At 28.4% G+C, this 20,542-nt stretch overlaps 1 protein-coding gene across 2 annotated transcripts; it reads left to right on the top strand.

Annotated features, from left to right (window-relative positions):
* The first annotated feature begins 3,211 nt into the window (after positions 1 to 3,211).
* LOC113561017 (membralin) lies at positions 3,212 to 20,062 on the top strand. Of its 2 annotated transcripts, XM_026967186.1 has the most exons (13): positions 3,212 to 3,655; positions 3,968 to 4,285; positions 4,354 to 4,634; positions 5,802 to 5,929; positions 8,687 to 8,793; positions 8,865 to 8,961; positions 9,028 to 9,271; positions 9,349 to 9,439; positions 13,567 to 13,624; positions 13,726 to 13,809; positions 14,166 to 14,298; positions 15,697 to 15,796; positions 18,662 to 19,120. In XM_026967186.1, the coding sequence occupies exons 2-13, from the start codon at positions 4,046 to 4,048 to the stop codon at positions 19,118 to 19,120; spliced, it is 2,022 nt and encodes a 673-aa protein (XP_026822987.1). In that variant the 5' UTR covers positions 3,212 to 3,655; positions 3,968 to 4,045. The 2 variants fall into 2 exon arrangements, with proteins under 2 accessions (XP_026822987.1, XP_026822988.1); XM_026967187.1 differs by lacking the exon at positions 3,212 to 3,655 and having other exon boundaries at positions 4,046 to 4,285; positions 18,662 to 20,062.
* Positions 20,063 to 20,542: the final 480 nt, after the last annotated feature.

Below are 20,542 nucleotides of genomic sequence, written 5' to 3'. Positions count from 1 at the left end.
TGTGTAAAAATAATAATTTATTACAAAAAAAAATAAATGAATGAAAACTATAATTTTTTGATTTATTTTATATTATTTTGATTTATTTTTAATTATTTTCGATTTGAATGGGAAAAATATATATATATATATATATATATATATATATCATAGGCTATATGCCTATATCATTGTATGCCTTTACGTTTAAACCTAAAAAATATATTTATTTATAACTTTATAAGATAAGGTAACTTTACCTACTTATTATCTATACTAACTTATGTTTATGTTTTATTTTTTACTATATACATAGAAAAAAATAAATTAATTGTAGTATATTTTTGTAATTACATAGAGTTAAATGTACAATGTATAATATACGATATACTTTTGCTATCTGCAGTGTGAATTAAAAGTTTAAAAAGCTGACTAATTTATCAAAACAACATTTAAAATACCTACTTAAAAATGATCTCCACACCATCAAAAATTATTTTACTAATACTTGTACATAATTATAAAATGTACAGAAAGTGTGGAATTAAAATTAACAAAAAAAAATATTACAGGGCTCACTGTAAAAGTGTAATTCATAAGCTAGACGCTAGAGAGATAGACATTTTTCGAATAAGAAAAGAAATAATGAAGGTATGGGCATGTCCCTTACCACACTGTAAACCTATTCGATAATTGTCGAAATCAAAAATTACTGTAGATTAGTTATTATTTGTTAAAACAAAGTATCATGTACGCGCATACCGAAAGGGTTAACAATTTTAAATTAATCTGAAAATATGTATTTTGGTACTCTTTTTCATTCCCCGAAAATCCCATTACTATACAAGCCACAAGGTCATCTAATTGAAATATTTAAGGGTGCTTCTTAGCGAGAACACACTGTTTAATAGGACATAGGTACCTACTATAACTACCTATCTACATATATTTAGAACTTGATTCGGGAGGTCTAAGTCCCCACAAACACCAATGTATATATCTAATGACTGACTACAAACTAGCAACTGGATACATCACGGTTTTTTTGTTTTGGTTCAGATCTCAGATTCAGAACAATATATAATTTTGGTTCTTCACTACATTATAAATACGGTTATAATTTTCAAATTGAAAATTTCGGTTCTGGTTATCATTGATTTTGACCAGATTGAAATAATGAAATAAACACATTAAATAATGTATTCCAATAATACACTGTAATGACTAATGATATGCGCTCATATTTTAATTTTAATAATTTTATAACTTCAATAAATTAGTAACGGTCGCGCGTGGATAACGGTTAATTAAAAAAAAAATCCATTATCAGTGAGGAAAGGGACGATTTATATTACAAGGTCACACAGAAACTGTTGTCTGTGACAATAAAGCGCAGGACATGTGACTTTTCTCGTATACCGACAGAGACAAGGGATGGACCAATGAGGCCAATGAGGGTCTCTGCAACCAAGGATCTTTGGAAACGTGGATGTCTTCGATGGGTCCGCCTACGTCTGGTTGGCTTGACCAAGTCGTCTCCCTCTCCAGTGCATGCGCACCTGTCTTTTTATGAACATCTCTCGACACTGTTTCCGATGAGCGGCAACTAGGCCTGTTTCTTTTTCTACGTTAATAAGTCAGTGTTATTTTTTATTTGGATACACGTGTCCAGTAGTTTTGTTTTACCCGTGTCACCTCACTACGTGTCACTGCAGTATATATATTTACACACATATATGTACATATATATGTATATAAAAATTTCAGCGAACCAGGTAAGGTGTATGTTTATAACATATTATAAATTAGACGTATAATCTATGTACGGGCGTATTTGATTAGACTCTCGGTTATATAACCTCGAAAGTCCTCCGACGATCAGGAAGAAGGTAATTGCGTAAAAATTGATATTAATATATAATTAAATCATATGTACATAACATATACTTAAATTTAGGCCCGTTTCACGTGGACGCGATCATACGCGACGTATCACACGCGCGCGTTTTTAGTTCACATTGATAGAATTCATATGCGCCATACCGGCGAGGGAAACGCGTCATCGTCGGAGTGGCGCGTATGTATTTAACCAATGTAATCGAAAACACGCGCGTACGATACGTCGCATATGATACTCGGTCTAAAAATAAATCTTATATTTTTACGTTATTACATTATTCGGTTATTCATCAAGAAAAAAATCAAAATTCCAAATAGGGTAGGGATACATCCCGATTTGGCGGGACATTCCCGATTTTTAATATACTTGTCCTGCGTCCCGCTTCAATTTTTAGCGGGACGCGTATGTCACGATACCTAATCCATTTTTATTTTAGTGTCCCAATTCCCACTTTTCAATTAAGCGGGACGTCAATATCCCTTTTTTTTTACAGTATTACATTTCAAAAAATTGCGTGTCCAGCGAGTTAAAAAAAAAAATCCTAACCCTAATTCCAAAGCCGGTCAGATTGAAAAATGTGTATGGCACACTCAAAATATCGGTTATGGTGAATAGTTTAGGACTGAGTTTTAAAATATTTAAAAATGGGTTCCGTATACAATATTTTCAAAAGGTTCTAGAACCAGTTCGTTTGGGTGTAGTGTGTGGGCCTTATTTTACCCTGTTTTGATTGGTAGGGGCCTTCTCCTATGGATCACAGGCACCCGCAAATCACCCATCATAAAAAATGCGGCCCTGGAGCAAGCTAGCGAATAGCGATCAGTTGCAGTCTACAGGCGACAGCTGCTTGCGCAAAATTGCCTCAACGGGCAACAGTCGTTACTCTTTGCCGTTGCCTCGTTAGTCATCCACAAATTGGGTAGATCTGGGTAGTTAAGAATATCTTAGAGATGATTGTGGGACGTGGGTTATGACGGTTACATCGTTACTCGTTACGTGTGGCAAGTAAATAATAAATATTATAATTAAGGTGGATATAATATAATATATTATTATTATTTATATATACTACATTATATACCTTTATAAAATAAAAATGTATATGTTCACGCGAGTAAACGACATGTTATCGGTGTACCGTCGTATTATCAGCATCGGCGAACGTAGTTCATGTTGGGCAACGTTAGAATAAATTTGTCGATTACGGACTACGGATCTCGGACTCTACGACAGTACAACGACTACAATTTACGTGCCTATTTTACTAAATCGCAATAATAAAATAATATCTGTTATACCTAATTAATGCAGTTACCTATCACATTCATAATAATAATAATATTCCCAAGATCTCGATCACTTTTATACTGCGTTGACACGTCGTGCGCGCTATCATTTTGAACTCCCAAATGATTATTATTGTAGAACAATTTATTTATCATTATTATTATATTATTGTCACAAGGAAAAATGATAAAACGATATAGTACGCGCACAGCTGCAGCTGACGACTACCAGCGCGACTATGAATTTTCAAGTTGAACCTGTTCGTCGTTCCATCGTCGTCGTCTATTTGTGTTTCCTTTTTATCGTCTGTCAGTCCGATTGATCGCAGACCGTAAATATAAAATTCCAATTCCTCCAGTTTGACAAGCCACCGCCCCGGCCGATTCGCTCGTTCGTCGCAAGACCTTTAGTCTCGAGCACACCTATAGGTGTATCATAATAACATCGCCGATCGCTGTTGCGTTCGGCCCATACGTCGCTTGATATAGGGTGAGTAATGTACGTTTGTAACCGTGATTAGTGATTTGTAGATTGTAATTTGTGATCACGATCAAATTGCTTGTTGGGGTCGTCATATCAACGTGAGTACGCCACCTCTTCACTCGTCAAGTTACCGAGTAGTACTAGTTTGCGTGTGAAGATCTTTAAAAATTTGCTTGTTTATGACAATTTGGGCGATGTTTTTTTAAAAGATTTTTGTCCGTGTTTCTGTTATGTTAAAATTTTGTTTAGTCGCAATTGGAATGTAGGCTGATCCTAAATACTTGTGCATAGAATATATTGGTTTTCATTTTCCATTAGGTGACGATGCAGTGTAGCATTCGTCGACATTTTCTGCTGACATTTTGTCCGTTGCCGAGTTAGAGGAACGACTTCATCATGCCTACCAACGGTCATAATCATGAAGAACTGGTGGTTTTGCCACCAAACGCCTTGGACATGAGAACAACAGGGGTGAATAACAACAACAACAACAACAACAATAACAATAATAACAACCAGGCGTTCAATGTAAGAGACCGTCTGTTTTATGCATTGTTCTACAAGGCTACCTTAGGGTATGCTAGAATATTCCCAAGATCTCTGAGGAGGCTTATAGAATTTGTATTTTTATTAAAGGTAAAATTTTGCACTATACCAAATGTCAAAGTTTACAAATGTTTTAATTTTAGTGTTTTTGATTTTAGGCTGTCTTATCATTTTTTGTACTTGTTTATGTGCATATGAATTTCTCACGAATGCCAGCCAACTGTTTAGATCATGTTAAAGACGTTTGGCCTAGAGATGGCATATTACGAGTGGAGATTATTCGAAGTTATCAACGTAGCTATGCAGAACAAACAGGCATGATAAATGAATTGTTCACAGTAGAAAAGTCTTATGAACGTGAATACAAACTAAAACGTATAGACACAAGTGATGAAAATTCGTCATTGTTTAACCGCTTCACTAAAACTAATAATCCTGAGTAAGTACCTATCCAATTATTATTAATTGATTAATTTGTTTTATTGTTTTAAACATTTAATTAATTTATCTAATACCTCTTCAAAGAAATATTTCTGAAAGTTCCTAATTGAAAGAAATTATATTGATATTCAAGTTTTTAGAACAGATCTCCAAGTAGTAAATGAAAACTATAAAAAAATAGTTATTTTAAAAATATATAGTTTATCAAACAGGTATATTAAGAGTATATTTCCAAGAGTTTTCCTAAACTTTTTAAATTCATTATTGTCCTTAATTTTTAAATATCATAATATTATGCTTTATAGTAGGGTGTTGAACAAAATAGACAAATATTCAATTTACAAGACATTTTTTTTTCATGGCATTTGTACTGGTGTTTATATGTTAACTATATTGTTATCATAATTTAAAAATTTTTTTTAATTGAATCCATATTTTTGAATATAGTTGAAATAATTAATATAACGTGTTAAATGATTTATTTTAACTTAGAGAAATTGAAAATTATATAAAATTTATATTTATTTACTTTGTTTATTTTAATACATTTTGTAAATGTCTCTTTTTTATGTTCCTAATAAAATTCAAAATTATCTTATTTTCATACTATTGTTTTTAAGCTGTATAAATGGAATTTTTAACATATTATGCTGGTGTAGGATTATTTAGTTTCATTTTCTTGTAGGATTACAATCCTCAGAAGTAATTTAGAAGTGTTATAACATATCTAGATGAATCTTAACGACTATGAGTATCATTACTAAAACATCGTCATTTTTAAATAAAAAATAATTTTTAATTAATTAATAATAAATTAGGTAAAGTATTTAATTTTTGTCCTTTTTGTATAATCATATTTCAGTTCTGAAATTCTTTAACTTATAAATTACATTATATATTTTGATTAATCTATTTGATTTATTTGTTTTTTATTAAATGTACCTTTCAACATACTAAATATATATATAAAAAACTACAATTTTATTAAGTATTTTTTGTTTTATCTTAGTTTTATTTTATAAATTATTAAGTTTAAGTTTTAAACACAAAATAAAAAAATGTAGATTGAACTTGAATTAAAATATTAAATTTATTGATTAATACTAGTATTAAGTAAAATTAAAAGTATTTTAAGATTATCTTATGACTAAATATTCTTTTTTAGGAACAAAAGAGAGGTCGATATTGAACCATCAACAGAAGAATTAGTTGAAAATAAATTTCGAGAGACTAGTACTCCAAAACCCAATTTATTCAACTATGTGTCATTTACAAATTACTTAAGTGTTGAAGGTAAAATTTATTCTAAGTAAAAATAAAATAAGAGTTTTTATTACATAGTACAGATTTTAGTTGATGCCATGGGAAATGTTTTTGGCAGTTTATGGTGAAATTAACACAGTATATTTAATATTTACGATCTAGTTCGTGAATATGTTAGATACACGACTCAGGCTATGGATGTATTAGATAAATATTAGACTTATATAGTAATACCATAGTATCTTTAAGATGATGTTATGTCCTTATGTGTTATCTCTGTATTTCTAATGTATATCATAACAAATTTTCGTTCTGAACAGATTTTACGATGTCAGCTTTAATATTAGAGTAAATTTGCCTATTATCAAATTTAAAGGTAGGAATATTGTTTAAAAATGACATATGATTTTATTGATATTATCAGTTTAAAGTGAGTTATAGAAATGTAAAATATTACAATTTATAATGTTCATAACACATTTTAAAATGATAATATCAATAAAAGTATATGTCATTTTTTTAAACAATATTTCTATCTTTAAATTTGATAATATGTAAATTTACTCTAATATTAAAGCTGACATCACGAAATCTGTTCTTCTGAACGAAAATTTGATCTACGTTAGTAAGACAGAGACAACACATGCAGGTATGGTATCTTAAATATAAATACAATATAATACAATGTAATACAATATAAATATTGTAATACTTCATGGCTCGTTTATATCATATTAGCATTTGCTATAAAGCAGCCATTTTTACCAATGAAGTATGGGCTGTAATTCAGTTAGTGATAAAATTAAAACTATACTATTACTATATCATTTAGGTGTGCCCTATTTGTAACTTGGACTTGGGTTCCAATTATATATTATATGATTCATGTAGTATGACATTTTTAAAAATCTAAAAATCTAAATTCATATAGGTCTTGAAAAAATTACTACCCAATACAATTTTAGTTATTTGATATTATTCTAATTAATTAAAAGGTATGATATTATATGGATCTAATATTTATCTTATATATCTATGATTACGGTTATGTATCAAATACATCCATGACTTAGATCTTGGATATATTCATTGCGTTAAATTAAATAATGTAAAAGCCATCTTAAATAATAATTTAATTTCAATTTCTTTATACTTTATAATATTATTTACTCAAATTATTACATTTGATTTATTTGTAAAATTTAAATTAATTTTTTCTAAAATTGTTAAAATTATTTGACCCATTTTTGTATGATAATAAATTATACATATTATATACTATACTATACCAGAGCTAAAAATGTTAATTTTTTTTTTATTTCTAATATTTGGAAATTTAATGTAAGGTTTTTATAAGTTTTTTAACCTTTATTGAAAAAATTCTATTGTAGTCAAATTAATTTTTTAAGAGCATTTAAAATTTAATTTTTATGACATTGGATATAGAATTATTTCTAATTATTTATCCTCATACAATTTTTATTAATTTATTGTATTTAATTTAATTTAAATATTTAGTTTACTTATTATTAATTTGATTCTATATGTCTAAGAATAGTTCTGTGTATATTATTTCTATTTTATTATTATTATTCACATAGACAATTTAATTCATTCAGGTATTAATTATATTTTAATTAAGTTAAACTAAACTTTATTTGAATATAGATAATAAAATGAATTGAAATTGTGAATTGCGACAATAATAATCATTTTATACCTTTTCAAGTCTGAACACTTATCAATTTTCTAAATAAATGCTTTTTCTTGGGTAAAGTTAATTTTATTATTTATATGTTGTTAGTGGTAAATTATGTAATTTACTATGTTATCTAATGTTTTGATGTGTTTAAATAAAACAATTTATCTTTAATTATTAACTATTCTATATAAATTCAGTACAAATAGATCCAAAATCAAAGGTTTCTAAAGTTTTCACAGTACAAAACATGTAAAAAGTTTATAAAATGTGTAAATTTTGTTAACCTGCAAATTACTAATACTTTTTTTGTTTTATCTGTCATAAAGATTTTAAATTACTTATAATTAATTAATTCTAATATATTAGTTTCAAAAATACATTTAAAGTGATCTTATATAATATTTATATAGTAAATAATAATTATATTGTGAAAAATATAATTTAATTTAATGTGAAAGATAAAATTGTTGAAATATATTTTAGCACATATTCACATAAAATATATTATTTTTCTTAAAAATAATTTATAATTTATTATTTTTATACCTATATTTTTTAATTGTCTAATATATTATGTTTAAAAATTATAAGTAATTTATCAATAGTGATATACTTTGGTAATCTTTATCATAAATAATTTATTCAGTAATAGATAGTCTTAGATATTTTTAATATTATAATAATTATATGTTTGTCAATAGATAATAATCTATTATTTTAACTTATTTTCTATATAATATGCTCAGTGGGATTTTTTAAGTAGAGCTTTGTGATAAAATTGTTTTTAAAATCAAATTTATTTTGAGTATAAAAACATGAAGTATTATTTTAAGTTGTAACTTTTAAGAGTTCTTTAATTATTCTAATAGTTTCATACATTTTAGTATAATTGTACGATAATTTATGGTCGTCGTCTTAAAATATATTTTATAGTATTATTTGTATTAAATATAATTTTATTAAAAACTACATGATAGGGATTTTCCATAATCAGCATATCTAACATATATTTATATAGTGATAAATATTTTTAATTTATTTAGCATTTACATTTTTGTTTTATTTGTTGATTTTATTTTATGTAGATGAAAAAAAAGAAATGTTTAGCAGTACTACTAAGACGAATCGTCATACCACTAGTAAATCAAATTTTTCATTAGTAGAAGACTCAGCTCAATTTCGTTCTACCAAGGTACTTGTACTATTCCATTTGATTCTCCTTTTATATATATGATAGTAAAATGAAATATTAATTATTTTTAGTATCCAAATAGTTCTATTAGAGGTGTATTGGGAATCGATAGTAGTTCATTACTCCAGTCTACAAGTACCGCATTACCTTCGATTGACGACAATGAAGGTACCTATATTATGTTGAAATTGTCAATGAAATTATATACAATTATTTTTGGTTTTAATTTTTTAGGAATATTTTATGAGAATTACATTGTTGAATATTCTTTGGAGTATGGGTTTTTGCGTTTGTCGCCCAACGCCAGAACTCGGTTAGGAATTCCAGTAATGCTAGTAGCCCTAGAGCCTACTCGAAACAAGTGTTTTGGTGATTCAGTGGGCCAGTTTTTCTTGGAGTATTTCCTTGGCTATGATGACTTACTGATGTCCTCTGTTAAATCACTAGCTGAAAATGAACAAAACAAAGGATTTCTCAGGTAAAGACACAGTTTGTTGTGAATAATTTTGATTTATTACTTTCGAGTAGGCAATAATTCTTGTTTTTATATTTCAGAAACGTTATAACTGGAGAACATTATAGGTTTGTGAGCATTTGGATGGCAAGAACGTCGTACATTGCATCATTCTTTATAATGGTTGTATTTGTAAGTATAAGATTTGTGTATTATATTTACCTTAACCAATATAACTAATTTTTTTAGTAGTACCTTACATAAAGAGAAGGAGTATATTGATATCAGAAATTTTCTTATAAATTGAAAAGTATTATTGATGATTATTGTCATCATATGAGGAGGGGGGGGTAGGAGGATTTAATTGTAAAGAAGACCTTGAGCTTGTATTTTTAATTCTAAATTAGAGTTAATTAAGTGAAAACATGTATCTGCGGTTTTTTGAATTCTGAGTAAAGCTATGAATGAATTGGTTTTACAATGTTTTTTTGTGTAATTGCTTATCACCTTATGGGGAATTTAATTTATAAATGCTTCAATATTAAACTTGTGAGTGGTTTATGCTAATAAATTGGATTTAGTTTTTATTCATTAGTAAAAAATTCTCTATGGTATACTTTACAAAATAATTAGGAAAATGAAATCATTTATTGAAAATTTGTTATAATTTTAAAGCAAATTTAACCATAGTGGTTTCAAAAACTATTTAACGAAATATTTATATTATCATTTTCTATGGATGGCATAATTTTGACCTTTTGTACTATTTATTATAGATAATTGAAATTGTTGACTTTTATTTTTTTAAATGACAAATTTTGATAAAAAATGTTCACTAAGTTAAAAAGTTTGTAATTTAATCCAAGGTTCCTTATATAAGTTGTTGTTGCTGTAATTAAAAAATAGAAAAGTTTAATGTAATTCCTCAAATATAGTTTATGACATGACTTAATGAGTGTCTGAACTTTAAATTTTGACAGAATTGGATATAATAATAATAATAATAATAATAATAATAATAATAATAATAATAATAATCAAGGGCGCCGTGTATAGGGGGTACAGGAGTGCAGCCTTCCCATGAGCTCGATAAGGGGGAGTTCAGCCCCTTACAATTTAAATTTCTAATACTATTATTAAATTGTTATAACATACAAAACAACAATTAGTGTTTAATTGTGTGTTAATAAGTCATAAATTATATAAGTGATAATATAGTTATATTAAGGATTTATTTCATATGTTAACAACTATCTCTTTATTAATAATTTAAAACCACCAAAGAGGCAATATTTTTATATTTATTTGAATCTTATATAATTTTAATGCAGTTGTCAGATAGTTGTCATGGTATTTAGTTATATTTATTTTAGGTTATATTAAATGTAAGCTCTCATATTATAATAAGTAATATGTATGTCATACTAGTTGTATCAACTGTTTTTGTGATATATAGTGTAGTTTTTTTTATAATTTAATTGCTTTATAATTAACATTTTGCTTTCAAAGTATAAATTCTTAGTCAGGAAAAGCTTACGTTTATGATATATTATATTATTTTTAAAGTAGTGTTATATGCTATCTGTTTTGCAATTTATTTGGATATTCATTCATAAAACGATTTCTCATTAAACGTTTTTAGTTTTTTTATTGTTACTTAAATTATTTTTTTTATATTTGGTAAAATTTTTTATAGACATTAAAATTTTCTAATTTCTTTATTTAACATTAAATAATATTAGGTTCATCATAATTGAAACAAAAATATCTAAAAAATATATCTATGTAATGGTTTTTGTTTAGACATTTGAAGTGATTTCAAATTTGGACAATATTACATATATTAACGAATAATAATGTTTTTTGTTATTTTGTTGTAATTTTAAAATAATAATAGTGGGAACTTAAAAGTTTTATGTAGGTTTATATTATTATATAATTTTATTTATATGATTACATTTTTAAAATATTTAGATTTATTGTAGGTTATTGCTAATTAATACAAAAAAAAAAAATCAATTCATCTGTTTTTTTTTTAGAATGTAACAATAAGTTATTATTGATTCAGAACTTTTTTTTTAAATTTAAAACATTAACATTAACAGTTTGTTTAGAATAAATACAACAGAATAAGTAAATGTGAAGTATAATAATATAACAAATGCAATGTTTTTCACAATATTTCATTCAACCAACCTTATTGCTAATAATAAAATAAATTACTATAGTTGCAATATAAATATATTTTAGTAATATACCTAGGCTGTTTTCGTTCATAATCGTTTTTTGTATACAATGATGACTTACTTAATAACATGCTACAGTGGAGGTACACTCCAGGTTATCTAATTTTTCCCTTTTTACATTATTTTTCAAAATATAATTTTCTGTTATTATTTTATTAATTTAAATTATAACTCATTTTTTTAAATATTGTAAAATATATTTAAATTTTTTAAATTTTCTACATGTTCTACATGTTCTACATGTTTAGTTTGACCTTAACAAAAAGGTCAGTGACATCGTTTTCTGTTTTAGAAAAACTAATTTTCTATTTTTTTTTTTAAATAATTTGTTTTTTAAATTGTAAAAAGCTTTATTTTTTTACTAAGTATACATTTTTGTGTCTCATATATTATGTTTAGGTATAGTGAAGAAGCGAAATTTGTTTTAGAATTTAATATTCCGTAATAACTAATAAGTAATAAGTATAAATAATAATAACAATATTTGTATTCTTAAATTAAGTTGTTCGCGTATATTATTTTTCAACATAATACGTCTTCGATCAAATTACTGCCTGAAGTCATATATGTGAGATTGCTTGGTAGTAGCGACATAATGATTAAGAAAACCAATAAGAAAGGAGTGCGTGAAATTAGATACGATGTTTTATTCCCCCGAGAAATGAATGCCCATATATTCTCTTCCTCCTGTTGCCAATTACTAAAGCCGAATTTTTCCCTTTTCGTTGGATTAAAAAAAAACGTATTTGGTATGAAAATGCAGCTCTTTTAAATCATCTCAAACTATCTATTGGCGCGGAGTAAGTAATTTATTTCAATTGAAAATAAATTCAACTTGTTTAATTTTACTTGTGTATAATACCATAAATATAGGTAATATATTATGCATATACATTGTATATTTAATCATGTTGAATAATCTATTCAAAATTAAATAATTGCAATATCTCATTAAATTTCATATAATTGGTATACATAGTTCAAAGCGTTATGTATTATATAAATCAATAAGTCAATGATAATTATAAATAATTACGATCTAACTATTTAGTGAGTGTAGGTATTTGACATGATTTAAATCCTAAAACATTAGATTATTTTTTGTGTCTTGTAAAAAAAAAATGAATTCTTTACAGTTCTTAGTTAATTAAATATTTTAGATTTTGAGCGGAGCGATGATGTATTGACTCTACAATGATATATTTTTTCTGTGTGTATACACGATAAATTATTGAAAAAATGTTTTTGATTTTAAATTTTGTAAATAATTTGTAATTAGTAATTATATTAGCATAAAAGTATTTAATTATTATCGGGGTTGTGCATTTAACGCATTCGCGTGTTTTTCGTAATTTTTTTTTATTTTCTTTAATCAATATATTTTTTAGTTATCTTTGGTATGGCCTTTGAGATTTAAATTACATGCATATTTATAGTATTATTTAAATCTTATTTAAATATTTACAGGATTTTGGTTATAAAGGATATTTGGAATATTATAATATATTTATTATTTAATTAAATAATGTCGAGTAAGTTTGATATTCTTTTAAGTAGTTGTGTACATTTCTTATATTAGGTATCATATTTTTATAATTCATAGTTTTTGTTTTAGACAAATTGGCGATTAGAAAAGTCACTACATTTTTATTTTTAAATTTGACACCAAAGTTGATTCCAATATGATATGTATTACTTTATATTTTAACTAATTTTTTTTTAACTGTTGGTTCCTTCAATGACGTATTAGCGTATATTGATAAGTAAAAAAATAGTATTATACTTATGTTAGCTGCTGGTTATAATACTTATATTTAAAACAAAGAAATTTTTTTTAATAATCCATTAAGTATAAATAAGAATAACAACAAAGGTTTTTTCAATTTTGTTTTCTATCGTTGTTTATTTAATTATTTTAATAATCAAGAAATACATAACTAAGCCCTGCGTTATCATATGTTTTCCAATTATCAACTGTTGTTTTGGCTACATTATATTTTTTATGAATGTTAATGACTTTGTATATACCATGTTTATTGAAATTAAACGGTTTGTGTTTTTTTTTGCTTCCAGACTGTATCGATTTCAATGCTTTTGAGGTACTCGCACCATCAGATATTTGTTTTCATAGGTAATCTATATTATTATTATGGCGTAAAACAAACAAATAAATAATAATAATTATTACAATTTTTTTAATTTGGTTATTTATCGTTGCATATTTTTTTTCAGTGGATTTGCTGCAGTTATTAGATTTTCACGGTTCGCTCTCTTTTCCGGCAGCGCCACTTTTGACTGTCATATTGGCTTTGGTTGGTGAGTAAAATAAATTACGATAGCGATGATAATAATAATAATAATAATCCATTCTTGTGATTTTTCGTCGCACCCGAATATTATTATTATTAAAACATTTAAAACCCTGTCAAACCGCGTTATCGGAGTTCACTGACGCCGCGACATCCGTCCCCTGAAAACATAATTTTATGCATTAACAATTAAGGAGTTTGTCAACACTATAACGTTGTGCCGCGTGTATGCGGCAATAATAATAACGTTGACAATAGTGCAGGGGTTGTGGTGTATAAAAGGGGTTTTGATTTTCGATGATGATCTATGTTTTATTTATTTACTGTTATTATAATAAATATTATTATTTAAATTACTGACAGGCATGGAGGCCATAATGTCGGAATTTTTCAACGACACCACCACGGCGTTTTACATCATATTGATCGTTTGGGTAGCTGATCAATACGACACCATATGCAGCCATTGTCCGATCACGAAAAGGCATTGGCTAAAGTGAGTACCTATATAATATAAAAGCTGTTATTATTGTCGTCGTCGTATAATATATACCTTACTACGGGGGGTCCGTGTAAGGGGGGTGGCAGATTGGGGGATGGTATTCTAGTGACCGGTGCGGGGAGGGATATTGGTGAAGGAATTACACGAGAAAGTTGTCTCGAACACGAGTGCATCACAGTTTGACATGAGGTACGGAAAAAAAAGGAGCAAGGAAGAAAAAGGGTCCATTGCAGGACGAGGAATACGAAGCGACACTACGGGGATTCCATTGACCGCCCGCCAAGAACTGTAATGAATATACCAGAATTGCACTTTTTCCTTACTCCCACTCACTCTGTCTATCTGTTATGTGCGCGTGTGCGTAAGTGTGCCAGTCGTCTTTTACAGAAGTGTAACTCGACGGTTAAAAATAAAACTGCCTGATATATTATATATACAGGGTGTTTTCATCTTAAATGAACTTTATTTTCTATTTAATTTATTTTGGGTCTTATCTAAACTTAACATGAAAGCAAATAAAATTTTTTTTCGCGTTCCTTATAACCATTTTTGAGCTAGGTAGTCTGTTTTATTGAGCTAATTTATGTAAGTATTTTAAAAGTGGAATCGCCCATTAACTACTATAATAATCAAATGATGGTATATACTTTTTAAAATTTAGACTGATGAAAGATAGTGCAAACACTGTGAAACACCTTCTTATACGGAGTGTTCCGTGACGATTTACCCATTTTATCTAATCTAACGGGGACAAGGACTAAAAGTATTTCATATTTTAATTAAATTTAATGTTTTGGTAAAAAAGTTAAAAAAATAATTTTTTATTTAATTATTTTCAAAAAAAAAACGAAAATAGCCATTTTGTAGGGTTTATTTTTAAAATATTTTGACGTTTAAATATTATATTTTCATTAAAATCGGTATGTTTAATATTTTTTTTAGCTTAGAAAATATTTTTGTATTATTATACGGGCATGATCTCGCGGGCCACATGTTTGATAACATTGGTACCTATTATATAGTATTAATAATTCACAATTTTTATCGAAACTAGAAAAAATATTAAAAATCACGATGTTAATGAAAATAAAATGTTGAAAATTCAATATTTTTAGAAAAATAAACTACAAAATGGCTTTCTTTAATTTTCTTTACCAAAAAACTCAATTAAATTAAAATATGAAATACTAGTTGTTTTTTGTCCCCGTGAGCCTTATAAAAAAATAATTATGTCATCTCCATTATCTAGGAAATATCGCATTGGGTAAATCTTTGCGGGACACCCTGTATATATATTTTTCGTAATATTTATAGAAACATGTGTGCTAGTGTTGTGTGTACTTAAGTATATTGTACATTTGTATATGTAAATTGATTATGTTTCTGTTCCAGGTTTTTCTATCTGTACCACTTTTCCTTCTACGCTTACCACTATCGGTTCAACGGTCAATATAGCAATTTGGCTCTCATCTGTTCGTGGTTCTTTATTCAGGTAATACGAAATGACTTTTTATTATTATTATTTTACAATGATTTGGGTAATTTATCGTGGCCATTTCGAAGTCTGCAATAGATCGTTGTTCACACTGCGCAGCACCATTGTGATGTCTTATAATGCTTTTAAAGCACTGTTGTTTTTTTCGTTATCGGTCTTTATAATAGTATTTAAATATATATGGTACCTGTATTATGAATTCAGACTAGAATTTTAAAAATGCATAATACTTTCGAGAACTTCGTGGACACGTTTTTCTTGATGCGCGCCCTGGTAATGCAGAAATGTATATTATAGTATTATAAGATATGCAAATTATATTTGTCGTACGTTGATAGTATAGTATAATATTATGTACCTATATAAACGTAGAGTCTTAATAATTAATCAGTCTGTGAGCGATTCCATAAAATTAAAAACATTTTTTCAGCCATTTTTCAAACGTTTTGTAGCAAAGTAAAATTCCACCCTTTTATTTAAGTGAACTTTTCCGCAAGTTATATTAATGGATTTGATTTGTGTCTGAAACACTTCTCTCGATTTCTCCTCGTCAGTTCGTTAGTTCTTGTTTTTTCCTCCCTTCCTTGTAAGCAGAAAACACAGCGAAAAATACTGAATACAGGTATATTTCCCGTATACGTATATATGCTTTTGAGGGGTGTTGCGTTTTCAAACACCATTTCACGTTTGATTACTCACACGATACATAATATATACTATATTGCTATAGTTGTTTCTGTCCAAGTACCTATTTAATATAGTGATGTCTGCGATCTACGTATTCGGTTCAGTAACCGTCCAGCGTGGTCGTTATACGATTATCATTATTGCTGCCTTATATTCGGGTTTGAATTCGATTTTTTTAAAATGTAATTTGAATGTGAAATCGTCGCGTCCAGTTTTGTGTTATTGTAATTAACGGACGAAAAACCCAATGGTCTATATTATTATGTGTATGGAAATTTTTGAGAACGTGCGCCGTCGCACACAGCTATGTTTGTATATGTATATACAAATATATATAGTGTCATAAACAGAATGAATTCTGAGCGTCGACGTCCCGAAGGGTTGATGTGAAATTTCCATATAAATTTAACAAAGAGTACGGTCCGTCTATTCGTCCAACACCTCTCACTCATGTTTTTCACCGCGTGTATATATACTTTATGATCGAATCGTTTTTTCGCTTATTTTCGTCATTATTATATTTAATGCATATTTCTTTTAGTGCCGTCGGATTTATCGTACAGCATATTATAATAATAAAATAATAATAATAATATATTCACGTAAACCCTGGGACGGGTCACGAATTATTTAAATCTGTATGATTGTGTAGTATTATAGAAATTATGTCGTTGTAATTATATATGTCTTTGCCACGCGACACCAACGCTCGTAGCTATATTTTTAAGCGTAATTAAATATTAAGATTAAAATATTAGTTTTGTATAGTTACGTTATTACAGAAAAAGTAATGTTAAATACAATTTTAATTTATTTTAAATGTCTGTTAAAAATTAAATTATAATTCGTATTTTTATATTATTCTTTAACACTGGTTTTATCTAATTATACTCAAACAATAAACTTTTCTCATAGATAATAATTATTAAATGTATAATAACTGTTTATGATACTGGTTTTAGAAATATTTTTATCTCACATTTATTATAACTTATCATATTATAGGTCTTGATTACAGTGGCGTTCCTAGACCTTTTTATAGGTGATGGGCGAACTTCATACATTCATTTTTCATTATACGTATATATATATATATATATATATATATATATATATATATATAAACAAACAAATTGCTAGGTATTGATATAAATTATGAAAATTTGAAGAGAAAAAAAGCCGTGAGGGGGTAACTGTTCCTTCTCCCCCGAGGACGCTACCGCTTAACCATAACGTAAAAATTGTTCTTTATTTTTATAGGCGATTAATTTGAATACGAAATTTTTTAAACAAATACAATTTATATAAAAACAAAATGCAATGATGAAGGTTTTTTCGATATTTTTAGAATACCGGTTTTATTGAATACTATACTATCAATTATTATAATAGAAATATTTTATCGTTTTTTATGCCAAAAAAAATATTTAACAATATACACAGGTCAATATTTCTATTATTCATTAAAAAATGAAATTGTCCATGATGTTTTCAGTATATAATAAAACGCATACAATTGCAAAATTTTTGTCCGCCGTAACGATATAATTTGAATACGTATATAATTATTATGCGATTTATACTTTGAAGTTTTAAATAGTATTTTAGTGTTGGTGTTTTTTGTGTGCGCAATTATGTCGTATGTTGTTTTGTATATATATTATTGTAACAAAAAATAAACACCATTCCTAGCTATTACACATAGCCGCTGACCGCAACTGAGTTCAAATAAACATTTTAATAATAGATTCAATAATGCATAATATGAAAAGTCGCGAGTATGTCCTTCGCAGTTATATATATTGTGATGTTGCGTCTCGGATCCCCGGGATACGTGTCCGTGCATTCTTTAATTCTTTAAAAATATATAAACAATTGTAAATCGCTGATGGTTTATAGTTAAAATGACTGTGTACCGTGCTACCATGCATATTATGTTATGATTGTGTAGTTGCTGTGGTACTTGCCAATCGTATTTATACGGACGGTCAACCGGAAAATTAAAATGCATCTTCAGGGTCTTCACTTTTTTTGAGCGCTGATGCACATAACTTAATTATATATTTATTATTTATGTAATGTTTTCACGAGTCACATCATTGCAGACCGTCGTCGTGTCTGTACACATTTGAAATTTTTAACAGTTAAATATTTTCGTCTCATTTTTTTCCGCAGCATTCCATGATTTACTTTTATCACCACTATGAGCTGCCGTATGTGCTGCAGCAAGCCCAACTGCAGCAGGTGATCATCCAGCGGCAACAGCAACAGCATCAGCACCAACACCAACACCAACACCAACACCAACACCAACACCAACACCAACACCAGCCAACCGGCGGGGATTCCTTGCGGCCGGAGGGCAGAAATCCGGTGGAGGTGACCATCAGGCCGGTTCAGAATTTTAGCCTGATGAACGGACTAAATAATCTGGGTCGTTTGCGGACTGTGTTGTTGCGCCGACGGAGGGTGAGGACTTTTGAGCCACCACCGCCGCCGCCGAATCCACCCCCAGCCACCCAACAGAATGGGTCTCCCCAGCCTCCGCGGACGCCTTTGACGACGGCTGACACGACCGGAAGTGCTGGTTCGGAAAACGTTACGGCAGCGGCGCCCACTGTCGCAATGCAATAGTGCGCTTTATATTCGTGATGAGCTGCCAAACTACCTACCACCTATACCTTACATACCTATCTTATAATTACTTATAATACTCCTACTACAACAACAGTAACCATCACTACTACCATAACGACGATGAAAAAATATTGCTGCTACTGCTCCTCCTGCTATTATTGTAATGCAGTTATTATAATGCCGCGCAGATTAAATTATATATATATATATATATATATATTATAATAAATACACTAACGCTCTATAATCTGTGATACACGTGTGATAATGGTGGTGATGACGACTAAGACATGTAAAACGATGTATATAATATGTATATATATATATATATACATATATATCACGGGATTCCAAACGGCAGCGGCATGTGTATAGCGATCGTATAATAATTATATATTATATTGCTTTTGTTATTATTATTATTATTTTGTATTCTATATTTACTTCTGAAAACGGTACAATCGAGCGTCCGGAATAAATTCATCGTTTTTACAGTAAATAATAATTTATTATCATGTTGCAATAATATTGTGTTTGTCGTTTTTACAAACTCATTCGCGTGATTGCGGGGCGGCCATATAAAACTGCTGTCGACTTGCTGTGGCGGTGAAAGTAGCAACGGAAAATAAAAGTGGTGACGGAGCCCGGGAACGTTTTTTTTTTTTTATATTTTAGGGTTGTATTTGTTTTTATTTTCACTCTACCTAGTTTGTAAATTACGATTGTATATTTCTTTTTGTTCTATAGCATTTGTAATTAATATATATATATATATATATATATATAATATGTTAATTATTATATGCTACTTGTTATTTTAAAATATTGATAATATTATATAATTATACCGCCGTACTATAATATATCGTGCAGTGTATATGTTGTGTATGACGTGTACGTAATTTTTTCGAACATTCAATTATATTATATAAACATGTACAAAGTGTTCACTGTTTTTAATGATTTTTTTTCCATCTACATAGAACACACGTTTCATTTCCTCCTGATCCACACGTTAGACAGTAAGATAATATTTAAAAAAAACGAATATTAACAAATCGCAAGTATTTGAAAGCGCTCTCCGCCTTAGAACATTATGAAGTCTTTTGCTCGTTGAAAGTCTGCTGTGATGCGCAGATGAGTCGTGTGTATCTGTTTTAGTTCTGCAGGAGCCGAGATCTGCAGTTTATTGCGATATTTGTGGTCGCCAAAAGCAATCAAACATCAATATATACACGGTCTACATTAAAAATATCGCGTATATGGGGTTTACCTCATCTTATCGTTTGCTCTCTACACTAGTAGATACTCACGCCAAACGTAAAGAGAAAAGAGAAATCGCTGAAAACCAGCGGATGCGCCATTTCAGTATTATTATTTTTGGTTTTAATAATAACTCGTTTTGTGTTTTGTGGCCAG

The sequence above is a fragment of the Rhopalosiphum maidis genome, chromosome 1 (genome assembly GCF_003676215.2).
Source record: "Rhopalosiphum maidis isolate BTI-1 chromosome 1, ASM367621v3, whole genome shotgun sequence".
NCBI lineage: Eukaryota > Metazoa > Arthropoda > Insecta > Hemiptera > Aphididae > Rhopalosiphum > Rhopalosiphum maidis.
The sequence above is the reverse complement of the archived record's forward strand: the minus strand, read 5'-3'. Positions and strand labels throughout refer to the sequence as shown.

Bases quoted from the DNA above. Each gene is read 5' to 3' on its own strand.
- LOC113561017 (XM_026967187.1), top strand. From the start codon at position 4,046: ATGCCTACCAACGGTCATAATCATGAAGAACTGGTGGTTTTGCCACCA. The intron at 5,930-8,686 runs GTAAAATTTATT...TATTTTATGTAG, and splicing joins AAATTACTTAAGTGTTGAAG to ATGAAAAAAAAGAAATGTTT. The intron at 13,810-14,165 runs GTGAGTAAAATA...AATTACTGACAG, and splicing joins TGTCATATTGGCTTTGGTTG to GCATGGAGGCCATAATGTCG.